Source organism: Marmota monax, unplaced genomic scaffold, assembly GCF_021218885.2.
Source record: "Marmota monax isolate L192 unplaced genomic scaffold, Marmota_monax_Labrador192_F-V1.1 WCK01_AAM20220418_F8-fsc00001, whole genome shotgun sequence".
In the NCBI taxonomy this organism is placed as follows: domain Eukaryota; kingdom Metazoa; phylum Chordata; class Mammalia; order Rodentia; family Sciuridae; genus Marmota; species Marmota monax.
The window spans coordinates 9,752,980-9,774,291 of record NW_026693777.1 but is presented as its reverse complement, the minus strand read 5'-3'; the positions used below and the strand labels follow the sequence as shown (position 1 = coordinate 9,774,291).

Sequence of the window (21,312 nt, the reverse complement as noted above, 5' to 3'; positions counted from 1 at the left end):
AGGCTCAGTGATAAAACATCTCTGGATTCAATGTCTAGTATAAGAAAAAAAAAGAGTTGAAAAAAATGTAATGATGCTTTTAGAATTATAATTGAGAGCCAAAGAGTCTAAAACAAGTGTTGGCAAACTATACTACATGCCTGTTTTTGTATGGCCTGAGCTAAGAATGATTATTTTTAAAGGGTAAAATACCCTGAATATATCATAATCTGTGGTTTACCAGGCCAAAGACATTTCTAGCCCTACATAGAAAGTCTAACACCTCCAGATTCAAACTACAGGGCTACAGTTTATCCTATATCAACTATAGGATAAAATACACTTAGAAGAAAACACTTATGGTATTTTATTTTTGGGGGGTACTGGGAATTGAACTCAGGGGCATTCAACCACTGAGCCTCATACCCAGCCCTATTTGTATTTTATTTAGGGACAGAGTCTCACTGAATTACTAAGTGACTTGCTTTTGCTGAGGCTGGCTTTGAACTCCTGAGCCACTGGGATTACAGGCATTTACCACTGTGCTGTGGCACTCATAGTATTTTAAAAGCACGTATACAATTATAAAATAGCATTAAAAAGGAGAAAAATAGCCAACTCTTTAGTCTCCTTTCCTGTTTTTTTTTTTTTTTTTCTTAGAAGTTGAGGCTAAATTAAAAAAAAAAAAAATTGGTAGGACACGCCTGTAATTCCAGCGGCTTCGAAGCTGAGGCAGGAGGATAGCGAGTTCAAAGCCAGTCTCAGCAATGGCAATGAACTAAGCAACTCAGTGAAACTCTGTCTCTAAGTATAATACAAAATAGGGCTGGGAATGTTGCTCAGTGGTTGAGTGCCCCTGATGTAATTCAATGGTAGAGCATGTGTTTAGCATCTGTGAGGCCCCGAACTCTTTCCCCAGCACCTCTGCCTGCCTCCCCAGACATAAAAGACAGGAAGGAACCAAATAAATTACAAAATTAGTAACACAGAAAGTATAAAAATGATGAACATAGGATCAAAGAATTTTAGAACAGGAGAAGACCTTAAAAGAAGACCCCCAAAAGAAACAAAATCATCCAGACTAGCCCTCATATTTAGAGATGAGAAAACTAAGGCCCAGACCTGGGAAATGACTTGCTCGAGGTAACACAGCTAATTTCCCATAAAGACAAAAGTAGACCCACTTCTACTAATAAGTTAACAGTAATAGATCAATAGTATATAAGATAGATCAAATGAAAGTGATAAGCCAACATTATAATATAGTTTTTCCATTTTAACATAGATGGAAATTGGAAAAATAGGACACCTGTCACACATCTACAGAAATAAATCCTTTTATTTTATAACATTCCTTTTCTTTTTTTAAGATGCATACAGTACTTGTAAGCCCAAGAATTCTGAGAAAAACTATAGGAGACCTGGCACTATTTTGAGAATTACATAACTGGGCAGCAAAATAACACCTTTATAAATGTCAGGACATACAGAAATAAAATTTAGTGTTTGCACACAAAAATAGGGAGGTTACATTCAACACGTTTTCTTAAACGTGTATTTAAATGTTTACTATTTTCTAAAACTTTGGTCATCATGCTTTATTATAACTTGTTAAATTTCACAATTACGCAGATAATTAAACCCAAAAGGTAAGCAAATATATCACATTAACACAGCAGCAATAGCAAGCTAATACTGCATAATCAGATTAGCAGACTGATTCAGAAATACATGTTTTTCACAAATAGTACATAAAAGTTAGTTTGTGACAACATAGTTCAATGACTTTTCTTCCACGTAATAAAATAAGGCTGAGTAATGAGACATAGCAGAACATGATTATGTAAGAAAAAGTATATTTTTAATTATAAATCTAATTGTACATATAGGACAACACATTGCGTTTTCTATAGAATAGTGCAAATGAGCAGAACTTTTCTCAAAAAATATTAAATGGCATTCATTCCACATGCCACTGATTTCATGAATATTGGGTTATATTAAGTATTTTAGTTTTCTAAAATTAAAATAACCTGTGATGGGCACAAGTGGTAGGGTTGATATAGGGCAGATGTGTATTCACAGACTGCAAATAAAAACAGTCATTGACTTAATTTACTGGATCTAAGTGCAGGCACTCAAAATGCAACTTTGAAAAAGTTTCATTTGTTATAATGTAAACGGTTTTGTTCATCATATCATATTTCATCAAAAATTCATAATTCATTTAAAACTGTCATATCAAGCAATTCCTCTAAACTCTTTTTGATATGTGGTGGTTGGGATGCAGCCTGATTTAAGAGATTCTGACCCATCTGTGCAAAAAGTGCTTTTGATAATTTAGCTGTGGCTGTTCGGATATTTCCTCCAGCTCCAGGCAGAGAGCCACTGTGTGTCATGTTTCCTAAAAGGTGCCATAAAACAACCAACACTTTCTGTTCTGTGGCGTGAGGTTTCCTTTGATAAAGTTCCATAACAATATCTGAAACACAAAAGTATGGTAAATAGCGAAGTTTTTTAAAAAACATAGGTCTGCTCAATTCACAATAGCTAGACTATGGAACTAACCTAGGTGTCGCTCAATAGATGACTGGATAAAGAAAATGTGGTATATATACTCAATGGAATATTACTCAGCTTTAAAGAAGAGTGAAATTATGGCATTTGCCAGTAAATGGCAAATGTGAAATGCTAAGTGAAATAAGCCAATCCCACAAAACATAAGGCTGAACATTTTCTCTAATATGCAGATACTAATTCACAATAAGGCGGGGGGCACTAGGGAAGAATAGCGTTACCTTAGATTAGGTAGAGGGAAGTGATGGGAGGCAAGGGGAAGGGATGTGGGAATAGGAAAGATAGTAGAATGAAACAAACATTATTACTGTATGTATATATGTGACTACATGACCAATATGATTCTGTCACATTTACATTCAGAAAAATGAGAAATTATATCCCATCTGTGTATGATATATCAAAGTGCATAAATGCATTCTACTGTCATGTATAGCTAATTAAAACAAAAATATTTTTAAAAAAGTATCTGAAATATACCAAGCTTCCTCTGTATGCCATTTGTCTTAAAAATTTAGGCTTCTTAAAAGAAGAACAGAGGGCTGGGGTTGTGGTTCAGTGGTAGAGTGCTTGCCTAGCATGTGTGAGGCACTGAGCTCAATTCTCAGTACCACATAAGAAAATAAATAAAATAAAGATAGTGTGTCTATTAAAAAAGAAGAAGAAGGGGCTGGGGATGTGGCTCAAGCGGTAGTGCGCTCGCCTGGCATGCGTGCGGCCCGGGTTCGATCCTCAGTACCACATACAAACAAAGATGTTGTGTCCGCCGAGAACTAAAAAATAAATATTAAAAAATTCTCTCTCTCTCTCTCTCTCTCTCTCTCTCTCTCAAGAAGAAGAAGAAGAAGAAGAAGAGAAACTTTCCTACCAAAAATTGAGCTCTTTAAGGATTAGAATTCTATATCTGATAATTAGTTGGGGCAAAAGTGATAGAGAAATCAAACCTTAAATTAATCTCACTATTTTCCAAATGCAGCTAAGTAAAAATTTCTCTAACTTTTTAAAAAAAATTTTAGTTGTTGATGGACCTTTATTATATTTATTTATATATGGTGCTGAGAATTGAGCCCAGAACCCCACATGTGCTAGGCAAGCGCACTACCAATGAGTTACAATCCCAGCCCCATCAATTTTTTATTTATAGACATTTTATCAACCAAATTTGAAATGGCATTTTCCTATAAGCATCAATATTTGATTTTATTTATTTTATTTTATTTTTTTTTGTGATTGGACTATTTTTTTATTATTTTTTTAAACTTACATATGACAGCAGAATGCATTACAATTCTTATTATACATATAGAGCACAATTTTTCATATCTCTGGTTGTGTACAAAGTATATTCACACCAATTCATGTCTTTATACATGCACTTTGTTTTTTTTTTTTTTTTTTTTTTATTGGTTGTTCAAAACATTATAAAGCTCTTGACATATCATATTTCATACATTAGATTTCAATATTTGATTTTAATGTCCTTTTATTTTTCCTGTATTACTTCTCTTTCTAAAAGGAAGACAAAAAACACTTATTGGAAAAGAACAGAATTTCTTTCTTTTTTGAGGTTTGGGATAAAGCCTAAGACGTGCTACAGGCAAGTGCTCTACCACTGAAATATTTACCCAGCCCCAGAATTCTTTTTTTTTTTTAATGCAGTAATAGGGATTGAGCCCAGGGCCTTGCACCTGCTAGGCAAGCATTCTACTACTGAGCTACATCCCCGTTTTTCTGTAATTTTTTTTGAAGAAAAATTTAGGTAGAAGTCTTAAAAGACCCTCTTATGGGCTACTATTGTTTATTATTTATTTTTATCTTACAGGTGAAGTACTACATTGGTAGCTACCATAAAATTAAATTAAAATACCCATTAGTTTATCCTTAGCTAATAAAATATTTCTTTGAAATCACAATTTAAAAATATTTACCAGTGGGCTGGGGTTGTGGCTCAGTGGTAGAGCGCTTGCCTTGCATGTGTGAGGCACTAGGTTCGAGTCTCAGTACCACATATAAATGAATAAAGATCCATCAACTAAAAAAAAGAAAAGAAAAATATTTACCAGCAAGCTTTTCCGTCATATCTTGCTTTGCCTTTCCATTTAAAAATTGAGCTTTTGTGCAAAAAGGTTGTAGAAGTAAGTAATTATCTGAAGAAAAAAAACAACACAGAAACATGTTTAAGAGTAATGAGATCTTAGTTATTTTTCATTACATAGCATTGAAAAGAAAAAAAGAGATCATTTTAAGAAGAGCAATGTGTTAACTTTTTAAAAAGATACAATTAATAACCATTTATAATTCTCTATAACCTTAAGAACAATATTCTTATAGAAAATAAGAAATAAAAATACTTCACAGAACATTAAGGAGCTACCATGTGGTATATATAAAGAAAAAAACTATCTCCTAGGCATCTAATTTGAATGATAGTATAGATTTACTAAAAAATAGAAAAAGAATTTCTTATTGGGGGATAGTTTTAACCTGGCTGATTTTTTAGGCATTTAAGTTTGAAATAATCAGATTCATAGGAAGTTGTAAAGATAGTACAAAGAGATCCTGTGTATATTTCACCCAAAGGTTAGATCTTACATTATTATAGTATAAAAACAAGGAATATATGGGTATAGTTCTATTTCATTTCATCATGTATGTTGATTTGTGCAATTATCACTGCAATTAACATATGGAACTATTCCTTCACCATTAAGATTGTCCTATGATATTTCTTTATAGTCACATGGGTGTTAGTGTTGCCATACAAAATAAACTTAAAAGGAGGCTCATCCTTTCAGAAATTTCTGTCCATGATGGCTTGTCCCTATTGTTTGGGGTCTGTGGCAACACAGTATCTCATGGTGGGAGTGTGTGGTAGAGGAACTGCTTAGCTCATGGCAGCCAGGAAGCAGAGAGAGAAGGGACATGCCCGATGCCATAACTTCCTTCCTCTAGATTCTCCCTCCGAAAGGTCTCACCACCTCCCAACAGTACTATGACCTGGGAACTAAGCCTTCAACATGGGTCTTCAGGGGGCATTTAAGATCCAAATTATAAAAAACGCCCATCCTCACCTCACCAACACCCTTAGAGCTTGGCAACTACTAATCTGTTTACCATCTCAGTGATTTTGTCATTTTGAGTATGTTGTACAAATGAAATCCAATAGGATATGACCTGTTCAGATGGGCTTTTTTCACCAGTATAATACCTCTAAGATCCATCCAAATTATTGCACAATCAAAAGTTTGTTCCATTTTATTGCTGAGTAGTATTCTATGGTATGGATACACCATGATTCAGATAAGGTTTAAGCATGTTCCCCAAAGGTTCAAGTGTTTAAAGCCTGGTCCCCAGAGTTATGATTTTAAAAGGTGGTGGAACCTTTAAGGGTGGCATCTAGAGGAGGTCATTACTGGCCCTGGCTTCCTGTCTCACCATGTGATTTTTTCCCTTTCTCATGTGCTCCTGCCATGATACCATCTACATGTAACACACTTAGGGGGATGCTTGCTAGTGCTGGTAACAAGCTATTTGAATTATCTTCCTCTAAAACCTGTGAGCTCAATCTCAATCTTTCCTCTGTTCTCTTTCTCTCTTTTTCCACTGGTGGGGTTCAAACCTAAGGCCCTGAGCATGCTAGGCAAGTGCTCTATCACTAAACAACACCCACAGCCTATCTTATCTTCTTTCTAAATTACCCAGCCTCAGGCATTTCATTATATATAGAGAAAATGGACTAATTCAGGAAGTGTCAAAGTTAGTTTCACCATTCACCCCTTTAATGACGTCTGGGCTATTTTCAACTTTCAGATATTATGAATAATTGTATACAGGTTTTTGTATTGTCTTAAATTTTTATTTCTTTGGGTTAAATGCCTAGGAGTGCAATCAATGGGTAATATAGTAACTGCATGGAAACTGTATGTTTAATTTCCTAGGGTGGCTGTCATCTTGTTTATATTCTCACCAGCCATATATGAGAGATCCAGTTTTTCTGCAGCCTTGTCAGTATTTGGTATTGTCACAATTTTTTAGCTATTCCAATATTTATGTACTGATTATGATCTTAATTTGCATTTTCCTAATGCAAAATGATGTCGAACATCTTTTTATGTGCTTATTTGTGATACATATAGCCTTGTTGGTGAAATGTTTGTGTCCTTTGCCTGTTTTCTAATTATATTGTTTTTCCAGTGTTGTGTTTTGAGAGTTTTAACATATTCAAGATGTGAGTTTTTGTCAGATATATGGTTTGCAAATATTTTCTCTCTGTGTGTAGCTTTTTCTTTTGTGTATTCAATAGGGTCTTCTGCAGAGTAAATTTTTAAAAATTTCGATGAAGGCCAATTTATTTACTTTCATGGATCATGCTTTTAGTATCATGCCTGAAACTTCGCCAAGCCTTAAAGTTCTGAGGATTTTCTGATGTTATATTCTAAAAGTTTTGCAGTTATATTTTACATTGAAATTTATGATCCACTTTGAGTTAATCTTGTATCAGTTATGAGGCTTAGGTATTTAAAAAAATTAAAAACTCAAATATATGGGAAGAGAAATTCAATTTAATGGGATAGTATTTAATCAGTAAAAACAATTCAAAATACTATAGAGAAAATAAAAATGTTATGACATTAAATTTAAAAAGTTGAATAAGATTTCAGCATTATAAAAAATACATGGGATCAGAAAGTATGAAAGTAAAATCAAAATAATTTGAGTGCCAAAGTAAGATTTCTTACCTACATGCTGACTTAGTGCCTGAACAACATTTGTAGCAGCAGTATAGATGCCTGGATTCTTGGAATTCAGATTATTATCCACTATTGCTGGAATTAGCATGTTGATTATAGGAGATAAGTTGTCTCTAAGTAAAGGAATCATTTTATGCATTGTTTCTAGAGCCACCAGATTTACTTTACTATTGGAATCATGAAGTCGAGATTTAAAAGCATCAAAGATCTGAAAATAAATTGGCTAAGTTATTTAAAGTAAAATAATGTTTCTGTTATATTTAAATTCTCTCAGCATTTCATGGTATTTCTCTTAATTTATTTTGTTTAAACATATGAATACAACATCCTATATAACCAAAAATAATAGAAACTTTATAAAAATTTGGGTACTAAACTTAAGTGTTGAATAATCTTATAACAAAAAGACCACATTTCAAAAATCATCCCAAAAGGCATCCTAAAAAATGAAGGTTGGGGCTGAGGTGGTGGCTCAGCGGTAGAGTGCTTGCTTAGCACTTGCGAGGCCTTGGGTTCAATCCTCAGCACCACATAAAAATAAATAAATAAAATAAAGGTATTGTGTGCATCTACAATTAAAAAAATAAATATTAAAAAAAATGAAGGTTGCAAGTGTGATTCAGTAGGCAGATGACTGCCTTCCTGTAAATATGACAAACATGCTGTTTCCTGGAAGGTTCAGGTTAGCTTGACTAACTCTAAGAACTTAAGAAAAGTTTCTATTTTATCTATATTTCTAACAGAAGTAGACATGTTAATTTTATTATAGAGGTTTGACCAAGTTTCAGTTTAGGTTTGTTATGAGACCTTTCATAGATAAATTTTTTTTTGTTTGGTGGTGCTGAGGATTGAATCCAGTTTGTGCATGTTAGGCAAGCACTCTACCACTAAGCCATATCTCCAGACTGAGAATTACACTTTTATTATTACTTCTTAAACTGTTTAACCATTACTTTATACTCTTCAGAAATCTTAACTTTCATAAACTCAGGATATAGTAAGGCAAATGCTAAATAATTCTTTAAGTATATGAGGTAAGTGAACAACTACTCTAAGAGGCTGAGATCATTAACTAATAACTCCTGATGCTTATTTATTTACTATTTTTCATGTTAAGGATAGTCCAACTAAGAGATTTATTCAACAGATATTAAAAAATGTAACTTCCTGGTTCACTGGAATTAAAAAGTAACTTTAAGTATGTCTGCCAAGTTTAATGTACACTATAACAATTTAAAATGGAATTTAGTTAATAAATTAGTAACAGAATTACCTGAACTAAATTCTGACGGAGCATAAATACTCTATACTCTGGTACCATGAACATTTATCAATATTTCCATTCTTTTGCTTATTGTCTTCTTAGAAATAGATATATATGGGTGAATAGAGATTTCTAACTGATACACAAAAAGTTTTAATATCTGTTCTAAAGCAATAGCAAGTCTCTTAAATCTCCATTTTTGGTTTTTTTTAATTTTTATTGATTCACTGGACATATGTTTACTGAATGCCAAGTTCTGAGAGCTCTGAGCATACAGAGATTTCAAGGAGCAATCCATCTTGTGGGAGGATTCAGAAAAATACATGACTCCTTTCTTATTTTTTTTTTCTGGTTACTTTGAGTTATAAGATAATAAATATAAAGTTCTGAGGTTTAGGGCAATTTTTTAATATGAATGAACTTTTTTATTAGCTACAGATTTCAAATGAAAATTAGTTTTAATAGGACCTTACCTTCACGATATTTCCAACAACAAGTTCTTGATTATTTTCAGCATCTGATAAAAGTTGCTTAATCCCATTAATACGATCACGAAAGTCTTTTGCATTTAATAAATTTGTTATGACTTTAACATACTCAGCACTTTCTAAGGAATTACGAGGAATTGATTTTCTGGCGACTTCACGAACTTCAGTTATCTCTCTAAAGTCAAAGTAAGGTAAGTTTAATTTCCTTTTTACTTTCCCATAAAAACAACAAACTTAATTTTAAAATCTCATTAATATGTTAATTTTTTCAAAAGTTCATAAAATGATGTAACTAATGGCCATAATATCTATTTTGGGAGTCTTTAAGATCTTCCCCTGGTTGGTGATTTTCTGGGAGGACTCATAAGAGTTAGCATATAGTTTTACTCATAGCTAAGATTTAGTATAGACATTCTAAAACAAGGAAACTAAAGAAAATATGAAAGTTGCTATATAGGATTTTTTTTTGTTTTTGTTACTATTTGTTTTGTGGTACTGGAGATTGAACCCAGGGGCGATCTACCACCAGGCTATATCTCCAGACCTTTTATTTATTTTATTTGAGACAGGGTCTCACTGAGTTGCCCAGGATAGTCAATAACTTTCAGTCCCCTACTTTTCCTCCTGAATAGATAGGATTTACAGTTGTGTGCCACCATGCCCAGCCCAGACAGTTTTAAAATAATTTTCAAGCCGGGCATGGCTCTTGCCTGTAATCCCAGCAGCTCAGGAGGCGAAGGCAGGAGGATCATGAGCTCAAAGCCAGCCTCAGCAAAAGCAAGGCACTAAGCAACTCAGTGAAACCCTGTCTCTAAATAAAATATAAAATAGAGCTTGGGATGTGGCTCAGTGGCTAAATGCCCCTGGGTTCAATCCCCAGTACCAAAAAAAATAATAATGTTCAAAATTAAAAATAAACTAAAAAGATCATAATATTACGAAAGACTTTTTTAAATTGTATAATCAGTATAGCAAAGTTCTTAAATGGTTTAAATACGTTACAAAATTACATATATAATAATAGTTATAAAAATTTTAAGAATAGTTTGTTTTTGATTGATGACATTATGAATTTTTAATGTTTGTATTTTGTAAATTTTTCCCTTTAACAATATTTGTTCATTACTTTTATAAATGGGGGGGGGAGTAAAAAATTAAAACAAAATTAATCAGAGTTGTCAAACACAGGCCTAACGTTGATAAGTTTAATAACACTAAAAACTTCACTACTATGCATGTAAAAGCAAGTTGCTGGGAATAAATTGCCTTATTAAATATAATTACCTCACACTTTCTAGGTCATTTACAAACTTTTAAAACCCCTTTAAATTTTGACAAATATCCTGATATAGTTCAGATAGTTCATGAAAGCACCCAAATGTGACTCCTGTAACTAGAGAGTAATTTCTTTAATGATGTGGACTATCAAATGATCTTACCTTTCAGCTGAACTGAAAGAATCTCTAGAAACAGATGATGATCTTGCATTTCCAACACTACCAGTATGAGATCGCCTTCCTTTTGCTGAAGGAGTATCTAGTGGTATCTCTCCCAAACCCTGCAAGTAAACATAAAGAAAGGCAGTGTGAGAAGTCTTAAAATTATCAGTGAAATAATTTACACAAAGTAATTTTCAAAGTATCCTTGATAAAACATTTTAAGCATTTTCATACTGATATACTTTAAAGGGTATAGGATACATAGGATATATAAAATACCTTGTGATTAGTAGTAAATTAACAAATACGTGACTAATAGGAAATTCAATTCTTTTTTTTTGGTACCGGTGATTGAACCTAGGGGCCCTTAACCACTGAACCACATCCCCAGCTCATTTTTGTATTTTATTTAGAGATAGGGTCTCGCTGAATTGCTTAGGACCTTGCTAATTTGTTGAGGCTAATTTGCCTAAACCTCCTGAGCCCCTGGGATTATACGCGTGTGCGCCATGTCTGGTTCACTATTAGGAAATTCTATACTTGTTAAAACAAATTGTTTAAAAGTTGTTTTAGGTGATGGAAATGTAAATCAGTGGCAAAATGCTTGCCTAACATATGCAAGGTCCTGGGTTTGATTCCTGGCACAGCGATAAATATATTTTTTTTAAATTAATATTTATTTTTTAGTTTTTGGCAGACACAACATCTTTGTTTGTATGTGGTGTTGAGGATTGAACTCAGACCGCACGCATGCCAGGCGAGCGTGCTACCGCTTGAGCCACATCCCCAGCCCCAGCAATAAATATTTACTTTCTAGCTTGACACTACATATGTCTATTTATTATTACAGTTGTACTATTGAAGATACATTTCAAATGATTAGCAAAGAAAGAATCCAAGAAGTAATTATTTCTATCTTTTATCTTCATGGGAAAATAAACTTTGCTTTTAAAATTGTTTATAAAACAAACTTTTTCCACATACCTTTTTTTTTTTTTTTTTTTTTTTTTTTTTTTAAAGAGAGTGAGAGAGAGAGAGAATTTTAATATTTATTTTTTAGTTTTTCGGCGGACACAACATCTTTGTTTGTATGTGGTGCTGAGGATCGAACCCGGGCCGCACGCATGCCAGGCAAGTGCGCTACTGCTTGAGCCACATCCCCAGCCCTCCACATACCTTTTGTCGTAAGTTTTTAACAGATTCCTTAATATAAGGCAAATCTTTAGATGGAACACATTTTTCAAGCATTTTCTCAAAGTTAGGATGATACATCAAGAGGAAAAGCATCTTTCGACCGTAATACCTATGGATATTTGAGATTTATGTAAATAATAAATTTATGTGAATAATTTTACACAAATAATCTCAAGTTCTATCCTTACAATTTTTTTTCAATAGAAAAAAACACCATAAACTTCAAGATTACCATTCCTATTTTAAGTTAGCCACTGAAATGTGGATATAATAACTGTATTATATTGTATAAGATTCTCCTGCTCCACTATTATAAATCATTAATAAATATATATGTACATATATATTTAAGATATATATCATTATAATTAATATCTTCCAGCTGTATGTCAGATGGAGAGCAAAAAGCCTTAATATTATTTAGGCATCCCAGAGTCCATATTTGAGGCTATGGGCAGAATTGTGAGTTAGGAGAAGTTATGTTTGTGCCCTAGGCTACTTACCCATTGACCTTCTGTTGCTCTCTTGCTGGCCAGATGTTCTGGTCTGAGTCAACCTTTTCTATGTACTGCATTTCTGAATCTCTCTTTCTTCTTCCCTAGTTAAAACTTACCTAAGTTCCATTCTTCAAATCCCTATTCTCTGCCACTTAAAATATACTCAAGGTTACATGATAAATTATGCTTGATATCTTATTAAATGATATAATAATTCCCAAACTAGGTTTTTAAATACTATATGACTTTAAAAAGAATCCTCTTAGGATAACACCTTGAGGCAAAATATCATTCTAACAATTTTTTAAATAACACCATAGTCTTATTTTTCAAGGAGGTCTGGCCCTAAAATTAATTATAGTTGTACTTTTGCTTATCATTTGGAATATGTGGGACTAAAACAATGAGAAGACAGTTTTTTTTTTTTTAATATTTACTTTTTAGTTGTAGTTGGACACAATATCTTTGTTTTATTTTATTTATTAATTTATATATGGTGCTGAGGATTGAACCCAGCACTAGCAAGGCGAGTGCTCTACCACTGAGCCACAACCCTAGCTCCAAGAGAAGACAGGTTTTTGTGTGAGCAGAGTATAAGATGCTTTTAGGATTATCAGTATCAACCAGATCTCTTCAAATGCAATGAAATTACAGAAAGGGAGTTATGTTAGAAAATAAATATTAACTTTCCCTACAACCAGAATAAGATCTTCCACGAGTCAGATAAATAGCTCCTAATCACAGTTATATAATAATATGATATATTGCATCTATAATTATAGTTTCTTTTCTTTTTTTTTTTTTTTTGATACCAGGGATTGAACCCCAGGGACACTTAACCACTGAGTCATAACCTCATCCCTTTCTTATATTTTATTTAGAGGCAGGGTTTCACTGAGTTGCTAAGTGCCTTGCTAAGTTGCTGAGGCTGGCTTTGAACTCTTGAGCCTCCTGCCTCAGCCTCCCGGGTCGCTGGGATTACAGGCATATGCCACCATGCCTGGCTTGTAATTATAGGACAATTTTGACTTTTAGTGTGGAGTATTAAGGACCACAGACAATGTAGGGCCCAACAATAAAGGAAAGGCTACAACAAACAAGTCAGCAAATAATATGGGCAAAAATGTGAGAAATATTAACTCAAAAAAAATTTTTAAAAGTTTTTATTCTTTTTTGTTATACATGACAGTACAATGTATTTAGACATATTATATATACATGTAGCATAACTTCTCATTCTTGTGGCTGTACGTGATGTGGTTAACCCAAAAATTAATTGTAACCAGTCACCTTATAACTTTAAAACTTTAAATAAGATCTTTAAGAAGACTTACTATGCCATTAGAAGACTTACTATGCTGGGGGTTAGTTCAGTGGTATGTACTAGGCCCTAGGTTCAAGTCCTAGTACTAAACAAAGAGAAAGATTTAATAAAGATGCACAGAAGTCAACCACTAACAATCTTTTGTTGTTGTTATTGTTGTTCCTAACTAGCCAATTATTTAACCCTCTAAAATTTTTTTGAACATTAATGTGGCATGCAGAAGTTCTTAAAATAGTTCCCCCAAAATGCTTTACTTGAATCCCTAGAGTTTATGAATATGATAAGATGTCATTGCTGGACTTTTGCTATGCTAATATGATATAGTTGACCTTAAAATAGAAACATGATCTGGATGGATCTCATCTAAACCAATGAGCCCTTAAAGCAGAGAGATACCTGATGATGGATGCAGAAGAGGAAGACAGAAAGATTCTACACATGAGAGCTCAACATATTGTTGCTGGTTGAAGATGGAGGAGGGCAGCGTGAAAAGAAATGTTGGTGGTCTAAAGGAGCTGAGAGAAGACCCTCTGTGACAGCCAAAAGGAAAAGGGGGACCTTAGTACTGTAATCACATGAAATTGAATTTGGCCAACAATGTAAAGAAATTTGGAAGTGAATACTTCCACAGAGCCTCTAGATGAGAGCCCAGCACTGCCATCACCTTGACTTTGGTCTTGTGGGACCTTAGGCAGGAAACCCAGCCCAGTCATGCCAGACTTCTGACCTAAAGAACTATAAATTAAATAATTTACATTAGTGTAAGCTACTAAATTTGTGGTAACCTATTAGGTAGGAATAGAGAATAAAAATATTTACTTTTTAAAATTAGTTTTTGGTATAAGAGTCTCATAAGATTAACTTCAGTTACTTAAAGTAATGGACTATTTTGTCCTAAAAATGTTAAAAAACATTTTACAGTCTTCTTTAATCTTTATGAAAACTCAGGATCCTCTTCTTTTTTAATAACCTTCATATATTATTGCCATAAATTTTTAGACTTTATGGGACACTATTGATCACTTGGTCCAGGCTTCCTAATATTCCAGAAAAGGTAACAGATTAACAAAGGTTGAGTGACTTGCTAAAGGGCAAACAGTGATGTAGACTACAAATTTAACCTAGGCCTCTCACTAAATCCAAAATTTCTTTAACCACCACAGGTATTATATTATTCCACATCCTAATTTTTTTGTCATTTTTTTTTTTTTTTTTTTTAGTTGTTGATGGACCTTTATATGCAGTGACCCAGTGCCCAACACATGCTAGACAAGCACTTCACCACTGAGCCATAACTCAGCCTTTTTGGTCATCTTTTGCTGATTATTCTTAACTTTCATAAAACTGTTCTTAGTACAACCATCAGAAATTCATAAAGTTTTTAAAGTACAAATACTTTATTTTTAAGGGGATAATATATTATTATGCATCATTCCTGTATTTTTCATGTGATTTTTTTACTTGATTTTCACCTGATTGCTTGGAAAATTAACTTATATTTGCCCACAATGAAGCTCTTCTGCCATTTTTATGCCCACTCATAGTCTTGTCTCGTTTTTATGAAGTTTATACCTGTGACTTGCCATCTCACTACCCTGATGTAGTGTCATCTGTAAATTTGGAGAATTCACTGTGCACTCCCTCAAGATCATTTACAAACTAGTTAAATAAAACCATTCCCCAGCACCAATCCCTGGGTCCCAATTTCTCTATTTAGACAAATGTTTATTCTGTTTTAACCTTTGTTTCCTACATCTTAGCCCTTACATTAATAGGTACAGTGGATAGTATTAGTAGCTATTCACCTGGTTTCTTGTGAGCTGTCTTGAGCAAACTTAGCAGCAGCTGGTAATAAACGTTCAGCCATATCTTTTGTTCCAGATAAAATACGTTCTGGTTCCATAAATTCTACTACATCTGATAAATGCTGGGCTGTACATCTTCTTACTGCAATGTGTAAATGGCTACAAGAAAACAAGACGTATTAAAACTAAGTAAATATATAAACTATTTTCCAAAGATATATCTTAAACTCAAATGATTTAATAGCTCATAGTAATCACTTCGGGAGTCTAAAATGATAAATTATTAGCATTAGTTAACCCTCCTCAATAAGTTAAAACAAAATCATTATCACTTATATTTATTTAGTTCAGATCTACAAATATAAATAACATTATAAGAATAATTACACTATGATTCCTTTTATGCTTATCATGTAATATGATCTTTAGCTCACAGGAATTATTCAGTTTTTTGACTGAAATAATACAAAAATTTGCTTTTTTTCCTCCCTCTACCCTGAATTACAAATTCTTTCATTTGTAGTTTAAGGACATGTCAAGATTATTTTGAGCATTACCTTTGTCCTCCATTGATAAGAGAAACAACTGCACGTGCAGGAGTTACATTATTAACCATAGCTCTCAATGCTTTATCAACATCTTCTCTTATAAATGTATTTGATTCTCCAGCCTTGTGCAACAAAACTTTTACTGTAGTATCTAGTTCTTGATCCATACTCTTTTTCAGATAAGTGAAAAGATCACTTAAACAGACCACAGCAGCACGAGAAACTCCAGAGCGTAAATTTTTCACCTAAAATTTTTTCAAAATATTTTGAAAAAAAAAATTCTGTAAGAAAATCAGTAATAATGACTTTGAAATGAATTTTAGTATGAAAGTAGTAACATTTTATTATGTATTATCTTACATCCTAAAAGTCAGTGTCTAATCAATTTCTTTTAAATGTTGCAAATTAAGACATGGATTGTTTTACAGATAAGCCTACTCATATAGTACAGAGTTGTTAAAAATTCTAAAGGTCACATATATATTTATTCTTTGTTGTTTAAACTATCCTTAAGTTATCTGAAAAATGTTTACCTCTTGAACTACAGCAAAATTTGTTTCATGCAACTTTGTGTTCAATATTTCAGAATGAAAAGCAGCTAAGCATCTAATAAAGTTCAGTCCCTCAATTTTCTTCTCCCTATGGGAAAAAGAAATGATAGAATCATTTATTAAAGGGGTGCAATAGTAAAAGATCTCAAATATCTTTCTTTTTTATGAATGGAATATTGCCAATAAAAAGACTTCACCTATTTTCCCTTACTATTTACAAATTTCAATAAAAAACATAAATATCTTTCAAGACTGAAAATCACTACTGATAGCTCATAAAGGAACATTCCTCCCCTAGCATGAACATCATATTCTTTATGAAAAGTAGAAAGAAAGAAAGGAATGACAAAAGTTGAAAGAAGTTGTAAATCAGGAATAGAAGAAGATCTGGGCATGGTGGTGCATCCCTATAATCCCAGTGACTCAAGGAGCTGATGCAGGAGGATCACAAGTTCGAGGCCAGCTGTGCAATTTTGTGAGACCATGTCTCAAAATTAAAAATAAGAAAAAGTGTTGGGTGTGGCTTGGTGGTTGAGCACCCTTGGGTTCGGTCCTTAGTCTCACACACACACACACACACACACACACACACACTTACCACCTGTTAGCTCACTGATCAATATATAACCCAAGAGCAGAAAACCACTATTAATTATTTCTACAACTTGTATTTGTTTTTCATTATCTAACCTATTTAATGAACCAGATAAACAGTAGGTGGACACCAACAAGAGGGTGGAAATCAATTATGATGTAATTTAGGTATAATATTTTTTTGCGGGGGGTGAGTGGTGGGTGGGTAGGTACTAGGGATTGAACTCAGGGGCATTTGACCACAGAGCCATATCCCCGACCCTATTTTGTATTTTATTTAGAGACAGGGTCTCACTGAGTTGCTTAGCAACTCACCATTGCTGAGGCTGTCTTTGAAGTCACAACTCTCCTGCCTCAGCCTTCGTAGCCTCTAGGATCACAGGCCTGCACCATGGCGCCTGGCTTAGGTATAATAGTTCTAATATGATATTTTCCATCTTGTATGCTTGAAGAATATGAGCTAAGAAGAGTTTCCTTAGTTGGTTGCATGTGGTCAATTTAAAAAGCATTTAAATTCTCTTAACAAGTTATGGAAAATGGAGAGAAAAGACCAAAAATCAAACGTGTTAAGAATAAACCTATTTAGTAGCTACCTAGCTCAAATTTTTCATATTTTAGGTAAGCATAAAACAGTTTACTGTACAGTTTAGATGCAGAAAACAACCCAAGTCTATACACAGAATCAGAAAATAGAAAGTGGAATCAGTGTAACCGTTGTGATTCTGCAATCTGTATACGGGGTAAAAATGGGAGTTCATAACACACTTGAATCAAATGTATGAAATATGATATGACAAGAGCTATGTAATGTTTTGAACAACTAATAATAATAATTTTAAAAAAAGAGGGAAAAAAAGAAGGAATCAGAAAGCAAATAAGTTAATGGTGACTGAAAAAATTTAAAAAGTGTTTGGTGTAATTTATTAGTAAAATCATCTGAGCCTCCAGTTTTCCTTGTTGAAATATTTTAAACAAAAATTCAATTTCCTTATAGATATGGGTTATATAAGCTATATTTGCTAGAGTTTTGGTAGTGTTTCTGAAGGAAATTATCCATTCACCTAAGTTGATAAATTTATAGGCATACAACCATTTAACAATATTCCTTTTTTCTTTTTTAACAGTTATATAATTAGTAGTGATTTTTTTTTTTTTTGAGATAGGGTTTCGCTAAGTTGTTCAGGGCCTTGCTAAGTTGCTGAGGCTCCCTTTGAACTTGCCATCTTCCTACCTTAGCCTCCTGAGTCTTACAGGGGTGCATCAACATGCCCAGTCTGATATCAGTTCTTTCTTTTCTGACGTTCAAAATTTGTTTCTTCCCCTTTTTTTCTTGACTAGACTGAATAGAAACTTACCAATTTTATTTATCTTCTCCAAGAATCTGCTTTTGACTCCACTTTCCTCTAATTTTAAACTATTTTCTTATTGATTATTACACTGATCTTCAGTATTTCCCTTCTTTGCATACTTTGGGTGTCATTTGCTCTTCTGTTTCTAGTGTCTTAGTGTGAAAACTAAGGCTACAGATACAGGACTATTCTAATTTAGTTGTATCCTATGAATTTTGATTTGTGTCATTCTTTTATTTCATTAAATTTAAAATACTTTCTATTTTCTTTTTTTTGGTTTCTCTCTGACCCTCAAGTTACTCATCTATGTTTCTTCCCAAATAGTTGGTACTGGTACTAATTTCTAATTTAATCCCAGAGAACAAAATTTATATAATCAGATTCTTTTTAAATTACATGCGTTGAGCTCAGCAGAATACCATGTGCCTATAGTCCTGGTACTTGGGAAGCTGAGGCAGGAGAATGGATCACTTAAATCCATGATTGGCACCAGCATGGACAATGTAGTTGTTGAATTTTGTTGTTTTAGGTAGAGTGTTCTACAAACTTTGATTATGTCAAGTTTGTCAAAAGTAGCCAAGTTTTCTATATGCTTAGCAATTTTCTTTTTACCTATTCTATCAATTAATGAGAATTAGTTGTTAAAAGCTCTAACTATAACTGTGGATTTGTTTATTTCTCCTTGTAGTTCCGTCGATTTTTGCTTAATGTATTTTGAAGCTCTTTTATTTGGTAAACAAATATTCAGGATTGCTATGTCCTTGTTGTATTAAGTCTTTCATGATTATAAAACAACATTCTTTAGTCTGGATGTGGTTAGATAATTAGAATTCTAAGATGGCACCCATAATTTCTGCCCCCTGATACATATGCTGTATAATATCCTCTCTGTGAGAGTAAATGCCATGGGCTATCACTTCCCATAGTCATACTAAGATGGAAAACGAGATTTGCAGATGTAATTAATAATTAAGATTCTTAATCAGTTAATGTTGCATAATCAAAAGAGAAATTATTCAAGGCAGGCTTTATTTCATCAAGTGATGTCTTCAAAGAGATCAGAAGCAGATGCAAAGATTCTCCTCCTGGCTTTCAACAGTACACTGCTACTGGGTGTGGTGGGGCATGCCTGTAATCCCCCTGGTTTAGGAGGCAGGAGTATCACAAGTTCAAGGTCAGCTTCAGCAGTTTAGCAGGGCCCTAAGCAACTTAGAGAGACCATGGTTCAAAATAAAAAATAAAAAGGGTTGGGGATATGGCTCAGTGGTTAATAACTCCTGGGTTCAATCTTTGGTACCAATAAATAGATAAATACATACATATATACATACAAGTAAACTGCCACGTTGAGAGCATATGTTTCATATACTAAGTATGAAAGGTTGACCTCTAGAGACTGAGAGAGTTCTTGACGAACAGCTGGCTAGAAAATGAGAACCTCAGTCTCACAGCCACAGGAGCTGAATTATCCAACCAATGATCTTAGTTCAAAAAGGACTAGGAGATGAGATTGCATCCCCAGGTAAAAACTTTGATTTCAGCCTAGTGAAAACCTGAGCAGAGGATTCAATTAATTCATGTCTAAACTCTTGATCCTGGAAGCTGTGAGATAATAAATTTATGTTGTTTAAAGCTTCCAAGTTTGTGGCAATTTGTTACAAACACTATAAAATAAATATATCCGTTAATGTTCTTTGCTTTAAAATATACATTGATAGTAACATAGAAATGTAAACTGTATTTTTCTGTTAGCATATTATAGAGCTTTTTGTGTCTCTCTTATTAACCTGTTTGTGCCTATTAATCTAAAGTAAGGTTTTTATAGGTAGCACATAATTGAGTCCTGCTTTTATTTTAAAATCCAATCTCATATGACATTTAGTTCATTTAATGTGATCATACTTATATAGTTCCTTTAACCCTACTACTTTGCTATTGTTTTAAAAAATATATATTGTTCTAATTGTAGATGGACACAATACCTTTATTTTATGTATTTATGTAGTTCTGAGGATGGAACCTAGTGCCTCACACATGCTAGGCAAAAGCTCTTCCACTGAGCCCCAACCCCAGCCTGCTTTTTTTTTTTTTTTCCTCTCATCTTTGATCCTTTTGCCCTTTTCTGTTTGATACTTTTTTTTAGAGAGAGAGAGAAAAAAAAATTTTAATATTTATTTTTTTTTAGTTTTCGGCGGACACAACATCTTTGTTTGTATGTGGTGCTGAGGATTGAACCCGGGCTGCACGCATGCCAAGCGAGTGCCCTACCGCTTGAGCCACATCCCCAGCCCAGTCTGTCTGAGTATTTTTATAATTATGTTTTACTTCTTTTGTTGCCATACTAACTACACCTGCTGTGATACTGTAGGGGTTGCTTATGAGTATGTAGGACACATTCTAACTTACCATCATCTACTTTGAAAGTAGTGATATGTTATTTCCCATATATGAAACTAACAATACTTCCAATTCTCCCTTCTAGGCCTTCGTATTACTGTTATTCATTTTATTTCTATATGTTATAAACCCCACAATTATGTTATTTATTTAAAGTCAAGTATCTTTTAAAGAAATTTAAATTATAATAAAAATCCTTTGTATTTAACCATACAAGTCCCCTTTTCCATCTGGCATTATTTTCCTTTTTTCCCAATGACTGTCCTTCAACCCTTCTTGTGGGATGCAGGTCTTGGTAATGAAATACTTTCTATAGGTCTAAAAATGTATATATTTAAGTTCTTTTATTTTTGGAAGATATTTTTACTAGTAATGATAACGTAGGTTATCAGTTTTTCCTTTCTGTGAAGATCTTGTTTCCTTGTTTGTTTTTTGTGTTTATGTGTAGTGATATTTATAAGTAGTCCGATATGTGTATTTTTCTGTGTGTCTTTTCTTTCTACTTTTAAGATATTCTCCATAATTTATTTATTTATTTTTAGTTGTTGATGGATC

At 33.4% G+C, this 21,312-nt stretch overlaps 1 protein-coding gene across 3 annotated transcripts in view; it reads right to left on the bottom strand.

Moving 5' to 3' along the window:
• Positions 1–1,300: 1,300 nt before the first annotated feature.
• Togaram1 (TOG array regulator of axonemal microtubules 1) overlaps positions 1,301–21,312 on the bottom strand; it is an 89,862-nt gene continuing 69,850 nt past the window's right edge. For 2 of the 3 annotated variants that reach the window (XM_046461301.2, XM_046461302.2), the window contains 9 exons: positions 16,400–16,505; positions 15,876–16,111; positions 15,319–15,477; positions 11,675–11,801; positions 10,499–10,617; positions 9,045–9,234; positions 7,296–7,515; positions 4,617–4,703; positions 1,301–2,461 (listed from right to left, as the gene is read on the bottom strand). In XM_046461301.2, coding sequence (XP_046317257.1) covers positions 2,196–2,461; positions 4,617–4,703; positions 7,296–7,515; positions 9,045–9,234; positions 10,499–10,617; positions 11,675–11,801; positions 15,319–15,477; positions 15,876–16,111; positions 16,400–16,505 — 1,510 coding nt within the window. In that variant the 3' untranslated portion in view covers positions 1,301–2,195. The remainder of the gene's footprint in view (positions 2,462–4,616; positions 4,704–7,295; positions 7,516–9,044; positions 9,235–10,498; positions 10,618–11,674; positions 11,802–15,318; positions 15,478–15,875; positions 16,112–16,399; positions 16,506–21,312) is intronic. The other variant, XM_046461303.2, reaches the window with a different exon arrangement.